This window comes from Cherax quadricarinatus, chromosome 61 (genome assembly GCF_038502225.1).
Source record: "Cherax quadricarinatus isolate ZL_2023a chromosome 61, ASM3850222v1, whole genome shotgun sequence".
Taxonomy (NCBI): Eukaryota; Metazoa; Arthropoda; class Malacostraca; order Decapoda; family Parastacidae; genus Cherax; species Cherax quadricarinatus.
The window spans coordinates 5,964,946-5,982,839 of NC_091352.1; the positions used below are offsets into that span (position 1 = coordinate 5,964,946).

General features: G+C 42.0%; 2 protein-coding genes across 5 annotated transcripts in view; one reads left to right on the forward strand and one right to left on the reverse strand.

Annotated features, from left to right (window-relative positions):
• M6 (neuronal membrane glycoprotein M6) overlaps positions 1-17,894 on the forward strand; it is a 372,771-nt gene that overhangs the window by 328,883 nt on the left and 25,994 nt on the right. For 3 of the 4 annotated variants that reach the window (XM_070098180.1, XM_053792091.2, XM_070098179.1), the window contains 2 exons: positions 13,596-13,755; positions 14,480-14,494. In XM_070098180.1, the coding sequence (XP_069954281.1) occupies positions 13,596-13,755; positions 14,480-14,494 (175 nt within the window). The remainder of the gene's footprint in view (positions 1-13,595; positions 13,756-14,479; positions 14,495-17,894) is intronic. The other variant, XM_070098178.1, reaches the window with a different exon arrangement.
• LOC128699412 (BOS complex subunit TMEM147) overlaps positions 1-17,894 on the reverse strand; it is a 74,932-nt gene that overhangs the window by 2,194 nt on the left and 54,844 nt on the right. The window lies entirely within an intron of this gene.

Genomic DNA, 17,894 nt, shown 5'->3' on the forward strand with positions numbered 1-17,894 from the left:
GTCAAAAAGCGTGCAGACTTGGTTAAGACTCAGTTGTTCAGACTAAACATCAGAATGGGAAGAAGTATGATCTAAGTGACTTTGGCCGTGGAATGACTGTTGGTGCAAGAGGATGATTTGAGTATTGAAGAAACTGCTGATCTGGGATTTTCACAGTGTTCTGTAGAGTTCAGAGAAAATGGTGCGAGATGCACTATATAGTAAGAAGCAGGTCTCGGGGGGGGGGGGGGAAATGCCTTGTTAATTGAAAGAGGTAGAGGAGAATGTTCATACTGGTTTAAGCTGTCAGAAAGGAGACAGTAACTCAGATAAGTAGATCATCTATGAATGCACAACACATCAAACCTTGAAATAGATGGGTTACAGCAGCAGGAGACCACTCCGAGTTCCACTTCTGTCAGCTAAGAACAGGAAACTAAGGCTACAGGATGCAAGGACTTGCCAAATCCTGGACAACTGAAGATCGGAAAACATCAGCGGTAAAGGAAAGTTGCTTCGTCTGACGAATCACTATTTCTGCTGCGCCATGCAGGTGGTGGGGGTCAGAATTTGGCATAAACCTTTGGGACATGGTGAAATGGGAGATTTGCAGCATGAATGCGCAGCTGACAGATCTGCAGGGGTTGTGTGATGCTATCATATCAACATCTCTCTCTTCTGACCAACTGCCTTGAGCTGAAAACTTGGTATGCAGTGCTAGTCATGGCATTATGACGGGTGAGTGCCCCGGCATAATGCCATGACAAAAATCAAAGGCCTACCATATAGGAGGTCTTTTTTTGTCAGTGCATTATGCCAGGTAGCAGCCGTTAGCATGACATCATGGCCTGATGCCACACTCCACAGTGACTCCTCAGTGCTCATGTGGCTGCTGTTGTGTTTGACTTTTGTCTCTCGTCTGCCCCATCTTTTGTCCGGTGTTCCCTTTGGTTTTGGGGCTGTTTGTTAATGGGTAAAAGGAAGTCTTTAATGCCTGAAACTATAGTTCAAATCATAGGGCTTCACAAAGCTGGGCACCAGACTAAAGAAATAGTGGAGAATGTTGGTGTATGTGAGCATTCAATGAGGAACTGGGTGCAGTGTTTCAAGGCTGGTGGTAGTGTCGAGTTACCATCTGCCAAACCTCGGCCTGGCCCCTCGAAGACATATGGTCGTACCTTAACTGTGTTAAAGAAGTAGTTAGAGAATACACTTAAGATAACTGCTAGAGAATTGAAAGAAAAGACCCCACATCTTCTCTGAGGTGTTTGTAAGAACTGTCTGTTAAGACATGGGTCAGAACTGGGCTGCAGTAGTCACTGCCAGGTTAAGAAACCAATCCTCTCCAAGCCACAGAAGAAACATAGGCTGGATTATGCAAAGAAATATCTTCACTGGAATCCTCAACAGTGGTCTGAAGTACTTTGGAGTGACGAAGCAACCTTCACCGTCACTTGTAACCATGGGGGGACATGGGTACCGGCCCAGAGGTAGTGACCCGCTAGACCCACGCTGCACCTGTGGGACCACTAGGCACACAGATTCACTCATGGTTTGGGGAGTGTTTCAGTGCTCAGTGTTGGTGAACTCATTGTGCTTCCCAAAAACTAGTATATGAGCCAGTATAATTACCTGGAGTTATTGTGTGACAGTTTACCCGAGGCATTTGACAAGTGTGGGGCTACGACTTTTATGCAGGATGGTGCACCGTGTCATACCGCCAAATCTGTAGTTCAGTGGCTTAAGGACTGTGAATTGAAGTTCTTTAATGAGTGGCCAGGCAATTCCCCAGACCTAAACCCTGTTGAGAACATCTGGTCGGTAGTGAAACAAAGTTTACTGGGCAAGGATATCAGTTCCATCCCATGGCTGGAGGATGCTCTACATGAGACATGGAATAATATACCTCCCCAAATCCTCAAGAATTTGTGAGTCTTCCTACATGGCTGAGGGACGTGATTAAGCGTAAAGGACGCAGAACCAAGTATTAAAACCTCAGTAATTGTGCAAATATGTGTTTGTGTTTTGGTACATGTGTGGGGGAGGGGTGGCATAATGCTGTGACTAACACTGTATAGTAGATGTTAGACATGAAATGTGGGTAACAAATAAAGCTGAGAAATCACACCAGCATATATACATATTTATATTTCCCCTCGGTAAGTCAAGCACATTGCGTAAGGAAGTGACTAATTTGTCTTCCTATAAATCTGATTGCCAGTTTTACCTGTTACCAAGCTAGATAGAGCTTGACAGTTTGATAGGTATTTGTCTTAATTTAACCATTAACTTCACATGAGTGTTTGCACTCTGAGTACATAGTACTTTAATTCCAATTTTAGGGCTTATAATATATTTGCTAGTTAGGAACTGTGTGTTAAGGCTAAAGTCCACATAAGTGGCAAGGAAAAAATCCATGTTTTTAATCCAAACATGGCAGTTATGTACAGTGGTGGCTCGTGAAAAAATAGAATGGGGGACTGTGTGACTGCAAGCCTCAAAGAACAACATAATAAACGTTATTAAAGTAATAATTTTTAAAATTAAACTAAATTGATAAGCGTTCATATATATGTACCCGTAGACGTCATCACAGTCCTGAAAATAAATGGTATAAAATACCGACACAATGGAAACATAAACATATATGCAGTTTAATGTGTAAAGTAAAAGGACACAAGTGCAACTAATGTGACATTTATTGTGGCAACGTTTCGCTCTCCAGGAGCTTTATCAAGCCATTACAAACAATACATGTATTGTTTGTAATGGCTTGATAAAGCTCCTGGAGAGCGAAACGTTGCCACAATAAATGTCACATTAGTTGCACTTGTGTCCTTTTACTTTACATATTGTCGGTAATTCTACCAACTTTATTACAGTTTAATGTGATCCTTTATTGACAACGTTTCGCCCACAGTGGGCTTTTTTTCAAGTCACACACAGATCTACCTGGGGTGGAAGGTACGGGAGTATTTATAGTCAGGTTCAGAATGTTGAGGTCAGGTGGAGAATGCTGCATCTGATCTACCGGGTGGGGTTATAGAGTCTTGGGTAGCTTGGTAGGGGTATTAGACAAGTTGTGAGTAGACCTTCTGCAGTGTTCTATGTTCTTATGTGGGATAGCGATGAAGAAGTTTCTTGGCGAGTGATTCAGCTATGTTATAGAAGCCGTTGTTCTGGTTGAAATTGTTGGTTATAGAGATAAGCGATGATTCCAGGATTCTTCGGTATTGAGTGTTGTCTTCTGTGGCAATAAGTCTTGAGTTTCTGTAGTTAATTAAATGGTTGTGTGAATTGCGATGTTGTACACAGGCATTCTTTGTATCATCAGTCCTGCTTGCGTATTAGTGTTCTGAAATACGTATTTGGAGGTCTTGATGTTTCGCCCACGTATAATTTGGTGCAGTCATTACAAGGGATTATGTATACCCCTGCAGAGGATGGAAGCTTGTCCTGTCTACTACTGGTGATGTCCTTGATGGTCGTGGTTGTGGAGGTAGATACTTGGAATGATGTATTGGAAAAGATGCTGGAAACATGTTTGGCAATGGAGTTGGTGGGGAAGACTATGTATCTCTTCTCGGCAGTGTCTTCTCTGGGTGTGTTGAAGATGTTTAATGCCTCCCATACCTTCCACCCCAGGTAGATCTGTGAGTGATTTGAAAAAGCCCACTGTGTGGGCGAAACCTTGTCAATAAAGGATCACATTAAACTGCATATGTGTTTGTTTCCATCACAGTCCTGCTGGTGGAGACGTGGCTAGCTGAGGTAATGTTACATTTCTGTTTTTTCAACCTCTTCATTGTGTTTTGCTATCGTAATTTTGTATGAAACATATAAGTGAACAGTATTTAGATAAGGCTAAAGAGGTCTTTGTGGCATTTATGGATTTGGAAAAGGCGTATGACAGGGTGGATAGGGGGGCAATGTGGCAGATGTTGCAGGTGTATGGTGTAGGAGGTAGGTTACTGAAAGCAGTGAAGAGTTTTTACGAGGATAGTGAGGCTCAAGTTAGAGTATGTAGGAAAGAGGGAAATTATTTCCCAGTAAAAGTAGGCCTTGGACAAGGATGTGTGATGTCACCGTGGTTGTTTAATATATTTATAGATGGGGTTGTAAGAGAAGTAAATGCGAGGGTCTTGGCAAGAGGTGTGGAGTTAAAAGATAAAGAATCACACAAAGTGGGAGTTGTCACAGTTGCTCTTTGCTGATGACACTGTGCTCTCGGGAGATTCTGAAGAGAAGTTGCAGAGATTGGTGGATGAATTAGGTAGGGTGTGCAAAAGAAGAAAATTAAAAGTGAATACAGGAAAGAGTAAGGTTATGAGGATAACAAAAAGATTAGGTGATGAAAGATTGGATATCAGATTGGAGGGAGAGAGTATGGAGGAGGTGAATGTATTCAGATATTTGGGAGTGGACGTGTCAGCGGATGGGTCTATGAAAGATGAGGTGAATCATAGAATTGATGAGGGGAAAAGGGTGAGCGGTGCACTTAGGAGTCTGTGGAGACAAAGAACTTTGTCCTTGGAGGCAAAGAGGGGAATGTATGAGAGTATAGTTTTACCAACGCTCTTATATGGGTGTGAAGCATGGGTGATGAATGTTGCAGCGAGGAGAAGGCTGGAGGCAGTGGAGATGTCATGTCTGAGGGCAATGTGTGGTGAGAATATAATGCAGAGAATTTGTAGTTTGGAAGTTAGGAGGAGGTGCGGGATTACCAAAACTGTTGTCCAGAGGGCTGAAGAAGGGTTGTTGAGGTGGTTCAGACATGTAGAGAGAATGGAGCGAAACAGAGTGACTTCAAGAGTGTATCAGTCTGTAGTGGAAGGAAGGCGGGGTAGGGGTCGGCCTAGGAAAGGTTGGAGGGAGGGGGTAAAGGAGGTTTTGTGTGCGAGGGGCTTGGACTTCCAGCAGGCATGCGTGAGCGTGTTTGATAGGAGTGAATGGAGACAAATGGTTTTTAATACTTGACGTGCTGTTGGAGTGTGAGCAAAGTAACATTTATGAAGGGGTTCAGGGAAACCGGCAGGCCGGACTCGAGTCCTGGAGATGGGAAGTACAGTGCCTGCACTCTGAAGGAGGGGTGTTAATGTTGCAGTTTAAAAACTGTAGTGTAAAGCACCCTTCTGGCAAGACAGTGATGGAGTGAATGATGGTGAAAGTTTTTCTTTTTCGGGCCACCCTGCCTTGGTGGGAATCGGCCATTGTGATAAAAAAAAAAATTGTATGCTGAATCAACTTGAGCTGCAATGTTCACTCTACTCAGCATTGACAAATCAGTAGCTTTATTTATTTGTGGTAAATGCCTAAAGTCAGTCACGCCACTTTTTGTCCATGAAGAGTCTCCACCAAATAGTAAACATGGAAAACGGAATAAAGCGTTCTTTTCATCACAGCCACAAAGCCATTCACTTTTCTGGTAAACACTGAGGCTAAACTGGCACATATATTCTTTGCTCCTGGCTGTACTTTTTTGTAGAATGGATAAAACTGGTGTATGTCGTCCTTTTTCTTTTATCTTTACTTTTTCACTTAAAATGAACCATGAAAAGTTGATACTGTACTTCGTAAATATTTAACTACTGTACTTTGTAAATATTTAACTGAGTTTACTCTAGTTTCCACTGCCATCGTTTATCAAATGGTAATTAAATTTAATGCTATTGAAAAGAATTTAAACGGCCACCAACACCAATACCAGCCATGCGTTGTTGTAAACAGACCAATTGCAACTGGGTGTGTGCTGCATCGCATGCAGCTCCTCGCTGCCAGATGTAACGCCAGTAATACCTATACTATCGTAATGCATCAATCTTCCATTTTTAATAATTTTTTATCTCGTTTCAACAACAAAAAAAAAAATTTGCTTATACTGTACACACATTGAAAACAATGTATAACAGATTTTTCCTGTAATATATTTGTCAGTTGCAAATTATTTTAGCATAAGGTTGATGAAATCATACGTCTGGCAGTGAGCATCTGGGGAGACTGCAGCTCCTGTGGACAAGCTGCCACTGTGTAGACAGCCTGTACTGTCTGCACAGACAGCCCATGCTGTCTGCCAGCTTAGTTCATATTTCGCGCCACTAAGGTGCTTCCCTCTGTAGCCAGGCCTCTCGGTGGGCACGCCAGCCTACCTGCCCTTGCCTCTGCCTCACTCTCACAGCGGCCTGGCAGCAAGACACAAGGCCTACTCCTAGCTCCTCTCGTGAGATGGCCCTGCCCGGGCCATGCGCACAACACACAAGCCTGTGTACCCACCACGACTTAACAATAAAGTAAGAAGCCTCCGAAGAAGTATATCATTTAACCACCCACTTTCAGCCCTACCAAATAATCCTGTTAAACATTGGTAGCAGCAGTGGTCGCAGCAGTTGTTTGCCCAGAGAGAGGAAGGAAGAGGTATGAAGTCATCTTCACTTTATCACCCTATACAAGAAGCATCCGTCTCTCAACGTGTTATCCTGATGTCATGTCTGCACTTTTGAGCATCCAGACACAGGTACAAGCAGGATCCAGCTGAAATTTGCCAAATTTCTTCGAGAATTGTAAGTGGCTTCCCAGCGACTCCACGCTACAGCGTCCCACGCTGTTTCTCAAGTCACGTGTTCAGTGTCACTTGTATGTTGCTGTTCAGCTCAGCACAGCTGTTTCAGCAAGCCAGAGGTGAGTTTCGTGGTGATTTCTGCGTCCAGTGTGTTCGTGGGAGAGGAGGAAGTGGCCATTCCTCACCTTGCCCATGCTCGCCCTACTCACTCTCACCAGCCTACCATACACCACTGCCCACTCCCTCTGCTGTGTTTTCTGCTGTTTTCTGTGTGAATTCATTGCCAGAACTGTGTATCCGAGTGCCCGAGGCCACTCGAAGCTACGTGGATCAGCATGCCACGTAGATCACGACGCCACGTGGATCACGACGCCACTTTGGGTGTGGGCGATGTCACGTGGATCTACCAGCCACGTGAGTTACCAGATGTCCCAGGCCACATGCTGTGGTCTGCTGCCTGCATGACATTGATGTCACCGACGATGCTGCCCGACTTCATGACTTCACGATGTCTGCCTGACGTCACCTCGAGATGTCTGCTGACGTCACAGTGCTGCTGACGTCACCTCGCGACATCACTTGATGTCACATCGAGTGTTTCTAGTAATTATTTCAGTATTGTCGAGAAGACTGAGAGAAGATATATGTCGTGTGTTAATTAATTCCTCTCAGTCAGTGTTCTCACATGTTAGTGTACCGTGTGTACCGCGGGTGTGTTTAAAGTTTCTGAGTGTCCAGTGAGGTCTGAGCCAGACTTGAGTAGCACCACTGTGCTAAGTCACCCGTGTGACCAGTGCGTTTGTCAGCTGATTTACTCAGCCCCCGAGTGACCGAGCCCCCTTGTACAGAAAGCTCTTATGCTCGTTGCTCGTGATGTTCTGCAGAATCGTACCTGCTACGATTCCCATCAAGATTTGTTTCACTTCACCTCCAGACCTTCAGAGTGCAGTTATATGTAGATAAACAAGTCTGGGGACGCTTAGACTAACCTCTGCTATAACTCCAACTGCCGAGAGAATGACACTCGTCAAGCCGCAGTTAGCCCTGTCGGCAGGCGCTGTGTCAGCCTCGTGTCACAAGCTTCAGTGAGCAGCCTGCACAAAGATGATGTCACTTTGATTGCTAGTTCTCTCACTGCAGTCTGGTGAATGATGTTACGACTCCCAGATGTTTTGCCCAGTCGTCTCTGCCACGACTCGCTCCACACTCGCCGGCAGTGACAGCCCAGCAACAGCACCAGTCGAGAAGTGTCCTCCTGAGTCGCTTGCCAGAAGTCCTGCCCAGTTGCCGAGTTTTGTCGACACCTCACTCGAGGGCACCAGCATGTCGTGCCCCAGGTTGAGTGAAGCCTGCAGCGACTCCTACGATGTCTGCTTCACCATTCCAGAGGAGATCGTACCCTGTTACGTAACAGCTCAGCCGCAGCGATGTCTCCCGTGTTGAAGTATCTGTCCAGACGCAGGAAGGCGTGCAGTGATGCCCTTCGACGCTCACTGCCTATGACCACTGTTTAGCATACCCCACATGTTTTTTTCTTCCCTCCCTTTAGGAAGTTTTTTTTTCCATGTCCATATGTATATATGTTTTTATTTTGTGTTGTGTGCCCTGTTCCTATGAGAGAGAGAGACAGAGTTTGTTTTTACCACCAGTATTGTCGCGTCGGGACGACGCGTGGTAGGTGGCCGAGCGTATATAGACAGCCTGTACTGTCTGCACAGACAGCCCATGCTGTCTGTCAGCTTAGTTCATATTTCGCGCCACTAAGGTGCTGCCCTCTGTAGCCAGGCCTCTCGGTGGGCACGCCAGCCTACCTGCCCTTGCCTCTGCCTCACTCTCACAGCAGCCTGGCAGCAAGACACAAGGCCTACTCCTAGCTCCTCTCGTGGGATGGCCCTGCCCGGGCCATGGGCACAACACACAAGCCTGTGTACCCACCACGACTTAACAATAAAGTAAGAAGCCTCCGAAGAAGTATATCATTTAACCACCCACTTTCAGCCCTACCAAATAATCCTGTTAAACAACAGGCTGTGTACTAAATTATCACCATTTGTAAATTTGGTGTTGAATTATTATTACATTCATGGAGTGTTATACCTGTGAAGGTGATACAGCACATGGGAATGGAAGAACATAAATAGCTCTTGTTCTTCTTTATTTCTTCTATTGTCCATGGGGAAGTGGAAAAGAATCTTTCCTCTGTAAGCCATGCGTGTCGTATGAGGCGACTAAAATGCCAGAAGCAATGGGCTAGTAACCCCTTCTCCTGTAGACATTTTACTAAAAAAGAGAAGAAGAAAAACTTTATAAAATTGGGATGCTTAAATGTGCGTGGATGTAGTGCGGATGACAAGAAACAGATGACTGCTGATGTTATGAATGAAAAGAAGTTGGATGTCCTGGCCCTAAGCGAAACAAAGCTGAAGGGGGTAGGGGAGTTTCAGTGGGGGGAAATAAATGGGATTAAATCTGGAGTATCTGAGAGTTAGAACAAAGGAAGGGGTAGCAGTAATGTTGAATGATCAGTTATGGAAGGAGAAAAGAGAATATGAATGTGTAAATTCAAGAATTATGTGGATTAAAGTAAAGGTTGGATGCGAGAAGTGGGTCATAATAAGCGTGTATGCACCTGGAGAAGAGAGGAATGCAGAGGAGAGAGAGAGAGATTTTGGGAGATGTTAAGTGAATGTATAGGAGCCTTTGAACCAAGTGAGAGAGTAATTGTGGTAGGGGACCTGAATGCTGAAGTAGGAGAAACTTTTAGAGGGTGTGGTAGGTAAGTTTGGGGTGCCAGGTGTAAATGATAATGGGAGCCCTTTGATTGAACTTTGTATAGAAAGGGGTTTAGTTATAGGTAATACATATTTTAAGAAAAAGAGGATAAATAAGTATACAAGATATGATGTAGGGCAAAATGACAGTAGTTTGTTGGATTATGTATTGGTAGATAAAAGACTATTGAGTAGACTTCAGGATGTACATGTTTATAGAGGGGCCACAGATATATCAAATCACTTTCTAGTTATAGCTACACTGAGAGTAAAAGGTTGATGGGATACAAGGAGAATAGAAGTATCAGGGAAGAGAGAGGTGAAGGTTTATAAACTAAAAGAGGAGGCAGTTAGGGTAAGATATAAACAGCTATTGGAGGATAGATGGGCTAATGAGAGCATAGGCAATGGGGTCGAAGAGGTATGGGGTAGGTTTAAAAATGTAGTGTTAGAGTGTTCAGCAGAAGTTTGTGGTTACAGGAAAGTGGGTGCGGGAGGGAAGAGGAGCGATTGTTGGAATGATGATGTAAAGAGAGTAGTAAGGGAGAAAAAGTTAGCATATGAGAAGTTTTTACAAAGTAGAAGTGATGCAAGGAGGGAAGAGTATATGGAGAAAAAGAGAGGGGTTAAGAGAGTGGTGAAGCAATGTAAACAGAGAGCAAATGAGAGAGTGGGTGAGATGTTATCAACAAATTTTGTTGAAAATAAGAAAAAGTTTTGGAGTGAGATTAACAAGTTAAGAAAGCCTAAAGAACAAATGGATTTGTCAGTTAAAAATAGGAGAGGATAGTTATTAAATGGAGAGTTAGAGGTATTGGGAAGATGGAGGGAATATTTTGAGGAATTGTTAAATGTTGATGAAGATAGGGAAGCTGTGATTTCGTGTATAGGGCAAGGAGGAACAACATCTTGTAGGAGTGAGGAAGAGCCAGTTGTGAGTGTGGGGGAAGTTCGTGAGGCAGTAGGTAAAATGAAAGGGGGTAAGGCAGCCGGGATTGATGGGATAAAGATAGAAATGTTAAAAGCAGGTGGGGATATAGTTTTGGAGTGGTTGGTGCAATTATTTAATAAATGTATGGAAGAGGGTAAGGTACCTAGGGATTGGCAGAGAGCATGCATAGTTCCTTTGTATAAAGGCAAAGGGGATAAAAGAGAGTGCAAAAATTATAGGGGGATAAGTCTGCTGAGTATACCTGGTAAAGTGTATGGTAGAGTTATTATTGAAAGAATTAAGAGTAAGACGGAGAATAGGATAGCAGATGAACAAGGAGGCTTTAGGAAAGGTAGGAGGTGTGTGGACCAGGTGTTTACAGTGAAACATATAAGTGAACAGTATTTAGATAAGGCTAAAGAGGTCTTTGTGGCATTTATGGATTTGGAAAAGGCATATGACAGGGTGGATAGGGGGGCAATGTGGCAGATGTTGCAAGTGTATGGTATAGGAGGTAGGTTACTGAAAGCAGTGAAGAGTTTTTACGAGGATAGTGAGGCTCAAGTTAGAGTATGTAGGAAAGAGGGAAATTTTTTCCCAGTAAAAGTAGGCCTTAGACAAGGATGTGTGATGTCACCGTGGTTGTTTAATATATTTATAGATGGGGTTGTAAGAGAAGTAAATGCGAGGGTCTTGGCAAGAGGCATGGAGTTAAAAGATAAAGAATCACACACAAAGTGGGAGTTGTCACAGCTGCTCTTTGCTGATGACACTGTGCTCTTGGGAGATTCTGAAGAGAAGTTGCAGAGATTGGTGGATGAATTTGGTAGGGTGTGCAAAAGAAGAAAATTGAAGGTGAATACAGGAGAGAGTAAGGTTATGAGGATAACAAAAAGATTAGGTGATGAAAGATTGAATATCAGATTGGAGGGAGAGAGTATGGAGGAGGTGAATGTATTCAGATATTTGGGAGTGGACGTGTCAGCGGATGGGTCTATGAAAGATGAGGTGAATCATAGAATTGATGAGGGGAAAAGAGTGAGTGGTGCACTTAGGAGTCTGTGGAGACAAAGAACTTTGTCCTTGGAGGCAAAGAGGGGAATGTATGAGAGTATAGTTTTACCAACGCTCTTATATGGGTGTGAAGCATGGGTGATGAATGTTGCAGCGAGGAGAAGGCTGGAGGCAGTGGAGATGTCATGTCTGAGGGCAATGTGGTGTGAATATAATGCAGAGAATTCGTAGTTTGGAAGTTAGGAGGAGGTGCGGGATTACCAAAACTGTTGTCCAGAGGGCTGAGGAAGGGTTGTTGAGGTGGTTCGGACATGTAGAGAGAATGGAGCGAAACAGAATGACTTCAAGAGTGTATCAGTCTGTAGTGGAAGGAAGGCGGGGTAGGGGTCGGCCTAGGAAAGGTTGGAGAGAGGGGGTAAAGGAGGTTTTGTGTGCGAGGGGCTTGGACTTCCAGCAGGCATGCGTGAGCGTGTTTGATAGGAGTGAATGGAGACAAATGGTTTTTAATACTTGACGTGCTGTTGGAGTGCGAGCAAAGTAACATTTATGAAGGGGTTCAGGGAAACCGGCAGGCCGGACTTGAGTCCTGGAGATGGGAAGTACAGTGCCTGCACTCTGAAGGAGGGGTGTTAATGTTGCAGTTTAAAAACTGTTGTGTAAAGCACCCTTCTGGCAAGACAGTGATGGAGTGAATGATGGTGAAAGTTTTTCTTTTTCGGGCCACCCTGCCTTGGTGGGAATCGGCCAGTGTGATAATAATAATAATAAAAAAGGACAAAGGGACACTACAGTAGGCCTGTTGGTCATTGTTAATGGGAACGCCTCGTATTGTTTCCTTGTAGTACCATCACCATCCTTTGATCATCTGTTTCTTTGTGCTTGATCAGATGTTGACTGTATTAATGTTGCATTCTCCAAGATGAGTGTAATGTATGTGTGTGTATAAGACTCTTAGTTGTACACTCCAACATTCATTGTTAAAATTCCTGAAAGTTAATTTAGCTACTATTGCAGCAGTGCTATTCAGTTGTATGATTCGGGTAATATGCTCAGCACGTTTCACAATCCCAAATGCTGCTTGTACGATGCATGCAGTTTCTCTCCCAGGCTGTATTCCATTTCCAATCTTGTCAGTCCCTTGCCTATTGTAATTCCTTTGCATTTGCCAAGACGGAATTCTAGAAACTACATGTTCGACCATGTCTGCCGCCTATTATTCCCATAGGAGAGCACTCAACTTGAGGGTGCATACAGTGCCTTAGAAATGAAAGGTAATCAGATTTGATCCAGTGAGGGTGAGGGGTATCTCCAGTTCCTTAGATAAAGAATCTTCACATGCATCAACTTTCCTTGAATGGTTTTCATTGTATCTGATTCTCCTTTTTTTTTTTTTATTACTTCTTTCTGCCACTTATGTTTTCCCTTTTCACTCCACTAAGTAACCTTTCATCTCTGCATAGTTCTCTTCCATAGTCTCCCCTTTTTTGTGGGGGTGGGGGTATATCTGCCCTTTCACTTTTTTTTTTCACCAGCACTATGTAGTCAAAGCATAGATAGGCCCATGTGGTCATTGGCCTCTCAGTGGTTCTTAATATTTTAATTTATTCTGTATATGCTTCATTTTGGGTAAAGATCAGGTAAAATCTTATTGTTTTTATCATGTTTTTAAAATGATGAATTATATATATATATTTTTATTAGTACCCATATCTTTTTATAACCACATTTCCAGTTCTTCAGGGAATTTTTAGCAGATGCATATCCCCTCATCCTTTATAAAGTTTACTATTCCATCTGCCTCCTGTCATCGTACCATCTGTCAAAAGGTTTGCCTCTCATTCCTTCCATTCTTATTTCCCTGCTTTCATTTACTGATTATGAATGCAGGTAACATTCTGGCTGTATGTTTGTACATGTAATCTGTCACCTGCTGTTGATCTCATTTGTGTACCTCCTTAAATATCTTCTTATCCAATAATTCTCATTCTTATCATTATTATTCCTGTCCTTGCAATCCTTTACTTGTCCATTTCTCTTCTCAAGAGACTAAGAAGTGTTTGTCTTACCTATAGTTATTCCATACATATTTCATTTGGTATTATAAACTTTATTCTTCCCTATTTTCACCTAGCCATTTCTTGAGAATTACAACTACACAGCAGCTCTCATTGTAGTCCTTAGTTTATTTATATCTTGGAGATGAAACTGTGAAGTAATGTATTTGTATCATATTTCATTTTACATCTTTTAACTGTTATCTTCTCCTTGCACATGAAAATATCAACTAAATTTATCCATACAGTTTTATTTCATTATGTAATCTTATACAATGTGGATGTTGCAGGTCGCAAGTGCCGTGATTGTATGACCCGGGTGCCGTATGCCACACTTATCGCTACAGTCATGTGCTGTGTGGGTGTGGGTGTGTTCTGCGGCACCATGTACAGAGGTACCACGCTCACTCTACGGCTTTTCGAAGATGTCTTCAAGCTCCACATAAAGTGGTAAGTGCTACTATGACAGTCAAGTGGCAGGGAAAAGGCGGTTTAGGTAGTGATTAATGACTAAACACTAAGTCCATAGTGGTTATACAGTGCCTGGGGAACTGGAAGTACACTAATTAGGTTTTATCCAAGGGAGAAGATTATAGCTTCAGTTCCTTAAATCCAGAGGTTATCAGCATCAACTTGCCTCCTTTTTAAGGGTTGTATAGGTAGTGACTGAGTACTAAAGGGATTTCTACTACAAGTGGTGGGGGACTTTCAGTCCAGGTGGTGAGTGGTGAGGGACTCAGCATGGTGGTGTGAGCAGTGAAGGACTCTCATTACTGGCAGTGGTGTTGTGAGAAACTTTTTATACATGTTATGGTGGTGTGAGCAGTGAAGGACTCTCATTACTGGCGGTGGTGTTGTGAGAAACTTTTTATACATGTTCTTACACTTATTGATTGATTATAAAACTGTAATGAACTTGACAATCAGTTTGTAATGAGTTATTGTCACATATGCTATTGTTGACTTTGTTTGTATACATGTTACGATTTGTCAGTAAAGTCCCCCCTTGCCTTTTATTGAGAATCCATATACACACCTATAGTACAATATTTAATGAAACCTAGTCAGATAGAGAAAAGAATTGGATTTACTGTTTGTAGCACTACCTTAAGCCAGTTTATGGTTTTGATTCTTATTCTTACCTGTTGTATCTGGCGGGCGTGACGTGATGCAGGGACCGAGAATACAGGTAAACTGACATTTACAGTAACCCTGCTTGCCCTCGCATCGACCCCATTACCTTACCTTGCCCCTCTGCCAACAGGCCAGAAGGAGGGGAAGGGCTACTTTTGTTTGTATGAGGACCAAAAAAAATAATTTTTCTTTTAACCTCTCTGAGAATTGCTAGTATATATTCAGCATGACTCCTTATATGACAGTGTCACAACTTCCTGCTGATGTGTGATTCAATATACTTCAGTTACTAGATTTAAATGAACCTGTAAAATGTCAGCTTTCTTGAGTAAAAACATGCAGTGACATCTCCATCACTAAATACCATCCAGTGCTGCACATCTTTGCTAGTGGTTATCAACTGCTAAATTTCATATTACTTAGAGGATGACCTTGCCACTTGACAGACATCTTCACACAAAAATAAGAACTACATTATATAATTACATTTGTGGAAAAGCAATAAACCCATAGCATTAATGAAGTGCCTGAGGAAAGGAATCAGGTTGGATCCAAGAAAGATGAGGGTAGCTCAGATTTCTTGGGTCAAGAGCACTTCAGCATCAGTGCACTCACCCCCTTGAAGGGATAGCTGCATTATAAAAGGTGCTAGCATGGTTTGTTGAAAGTCGATGGTTATGGACATCTGGTGTTTTTGACTCTAGTGGTTATGGTCATCCAGGCTCTTACACTGAGCATGAGTCTGCCAAAAGTCCTGCAGTAAAACATTTGAGCTTTTAAGATGACCTATAGTGTTCCTCCTCCTAGGGACTGCATCCACACCTGTGGCTCTCATTAGCTGCAGGTGTTGAGTATTTGAAAAGTTCTCTTCTCCTCCTGTGTTTTTGCTGATAGAAGGAACTGAATGCCTGTATATGTCCTCCTTAGACTATTTTATTGCCTGATGCTGCTGCCTGGATCAGTAGGCATGAAATATACAGAAGTCAGACATTTCTTGTTTGTACCTGCAGACCTGGATGTCTCTAAAAAGTTGCATGAAACATCAGCACTGTACCATATATGGTACTACAGTATTTTAAACTAACAGCTATTATATTAGTGCCCTAGCACTGTTATAGGAGACAAAGTCCAGGTAATATTGTAATAAGGTTCTACAGTACCAACCATCAGTGGCAATGCATCTGTATTAACATACTTTCTCCTTGTTTTATTTTTCTGTTTCTCATTTTCAACCAGCCTTACCTTGCTCTCTCCTTAACCCCCCCATTAACACCAGTGACTGTAATGTCATGATTCACAAAAAAATAATTTTCAGTTTATCTTCTGTTATTCATTCTTCATGTACTTCCTCTCCTCTCCCTATTCATTTCATTTTCCTCATCTCTTTATCTACTTTTCTTTGTTTTGTGTAATTTTTTCATGTTTTTTCTGTTCTCTGCTTATTTTTTAGTTTTTCATCCATGAGCTTATTTTACTCTTCTATATTCCAACACCCCAGAATATTCAGTCTTGCAAAGGATCTATCAATCCCAGATTATTTGTTTGAAACTAAAAGCTCGAGGTGTATTGCAAACCTAACCCTGCATGGTGGACTTGTCATAGAATGTGTTTTCAAGATTGAATTTTATTACTAATACTACAGATATAATCCATGCAATTTTTTTTTATAATGTGCAGTGCACACTTTTAAAAACAGTAGCTGTTACTTAATTCATTTGTGCTTTACATCAGGTATAATGTTTATGGTCAAGATGGGATTTTTACATTTGTCTCTCTGAATGTGATTAAAGTTAAGTATATTATTGTTGTCCTCCTCACTTGAACATGTATGGCATTACACTATTTTGTGCCTCCTCTTTTAAATTTGACAAGTTTGTATTACCTTGTGAAGGTACACAGTGTAGTGTTTATTTCATTATAAGTTGTTGGTAACTATTTTTGTCAAATATTCTTTAAAGATTCTCACTGTCTGCATATATAGAAAATTTGTGTATAATGTATGCTAACTTTTTATATATGTTATTGCAAAAAGACCAGTCTGTAGCTACACTCTTTGTGTAGCATGTGAAGAGAGGCAATATGTAGGTTTAATTTTTTCCCTTGGATTTAATGACAGTAGCTAATAGGTAAATATTTTCTTAACTGCTAATACAGGATGTACAATAATAACTTCCATTCCTTGTTAAAGGCTCATTTTGATGTACTATTAGAAAACACCAATGTCATTTAAAGATCTGTATCTGTATGATGAGATATTTGAGAGAGGAGGGGAGGGGTGAAGTGAGCAGGCAGACACCGGTGTTCCCACGGGGTATCAAATGAACCGCACCAATTATGTCATCATAGCCACTTACTGCCCAGTGGCGCCACTATAACCCTACCCCAAAAAAGAAATTTGTTTCAGTTATCATTGAGAATAGCTATTCTCACCCTATTTGGCCAATTGTGTTAATACATTATAATACATTTGGGTAGTAATCTATTGTATATGGAAAATCCTAGAGGGACTGATCCTAAATCTACACACACAAATCGCTCCCTATGAAAGCAACCCCAATGAAAAGCAGGGGTACCATCAGTATATTAAAAGAAAAGCACAATAAGTGTCTGGGGGCCCAAGACTATTCAACAACCTCCCATCATACATAAGGGAGATTACCAATAGATCCCTGGCTGTCTTCAATAGGGAACTGGATAGATACCTAAAGTAAGCACCTGATCAGCTGGGTTGTAGCTTGTATGTTAGATTGTGTGCAGCCAGCAGTAACAGCCTGGTTGATTAGGCCCTGATCCACTGGAAAGGCCTGGTTGAGGACTGGGCTGTGGGGACATTGAGCCGGAATAACCTCCAGGTAGATACATATAGAATTTGATATTCCCAAGGCTTTTTCTGGACTACACATACAATGTTTTTACTATGGTTGATATGCGCTAGTGTGCTGAGTTTACAGTAAATCTTAGATTATATTCCTGGGCAGGGTAGATGTATAAGCAGATTTCCATATGCCTGCTATTCCTGCTCACCTAGCAGTAAATAGGTACTGAAACTTTGTTAGTTGACTGTTCTTTGTTTCATCCTGGGAAAGGTTGGTACTGTACAGTTTCAGAGCCAAACTTGAAATGAGCTGAGGTAGGTTAGCAACTCAGCTTTTAAAAGTATGTGTAGTATAAATAATACAGATATAACATATAAATATACACACATAATGTAAATAAATAAATATACTGTAATAGGTAGTACAGTGGAACGACCATAATTTGTTCCAAAATTCTGGTCGTGACCCGAACCTAATTTTCCCATTGGAATATATGTAAATGTGATTAATCCATTCCAGATCCCTACGAACTGTGTGTAAATATTGTTTTTTTAAGATTTTTAAGCACAGACCGGGCCTCGGGGGCGTTGACCCCTGGAACTCTCTCCCGGTAATTATACCATAGAATGCACAACATAA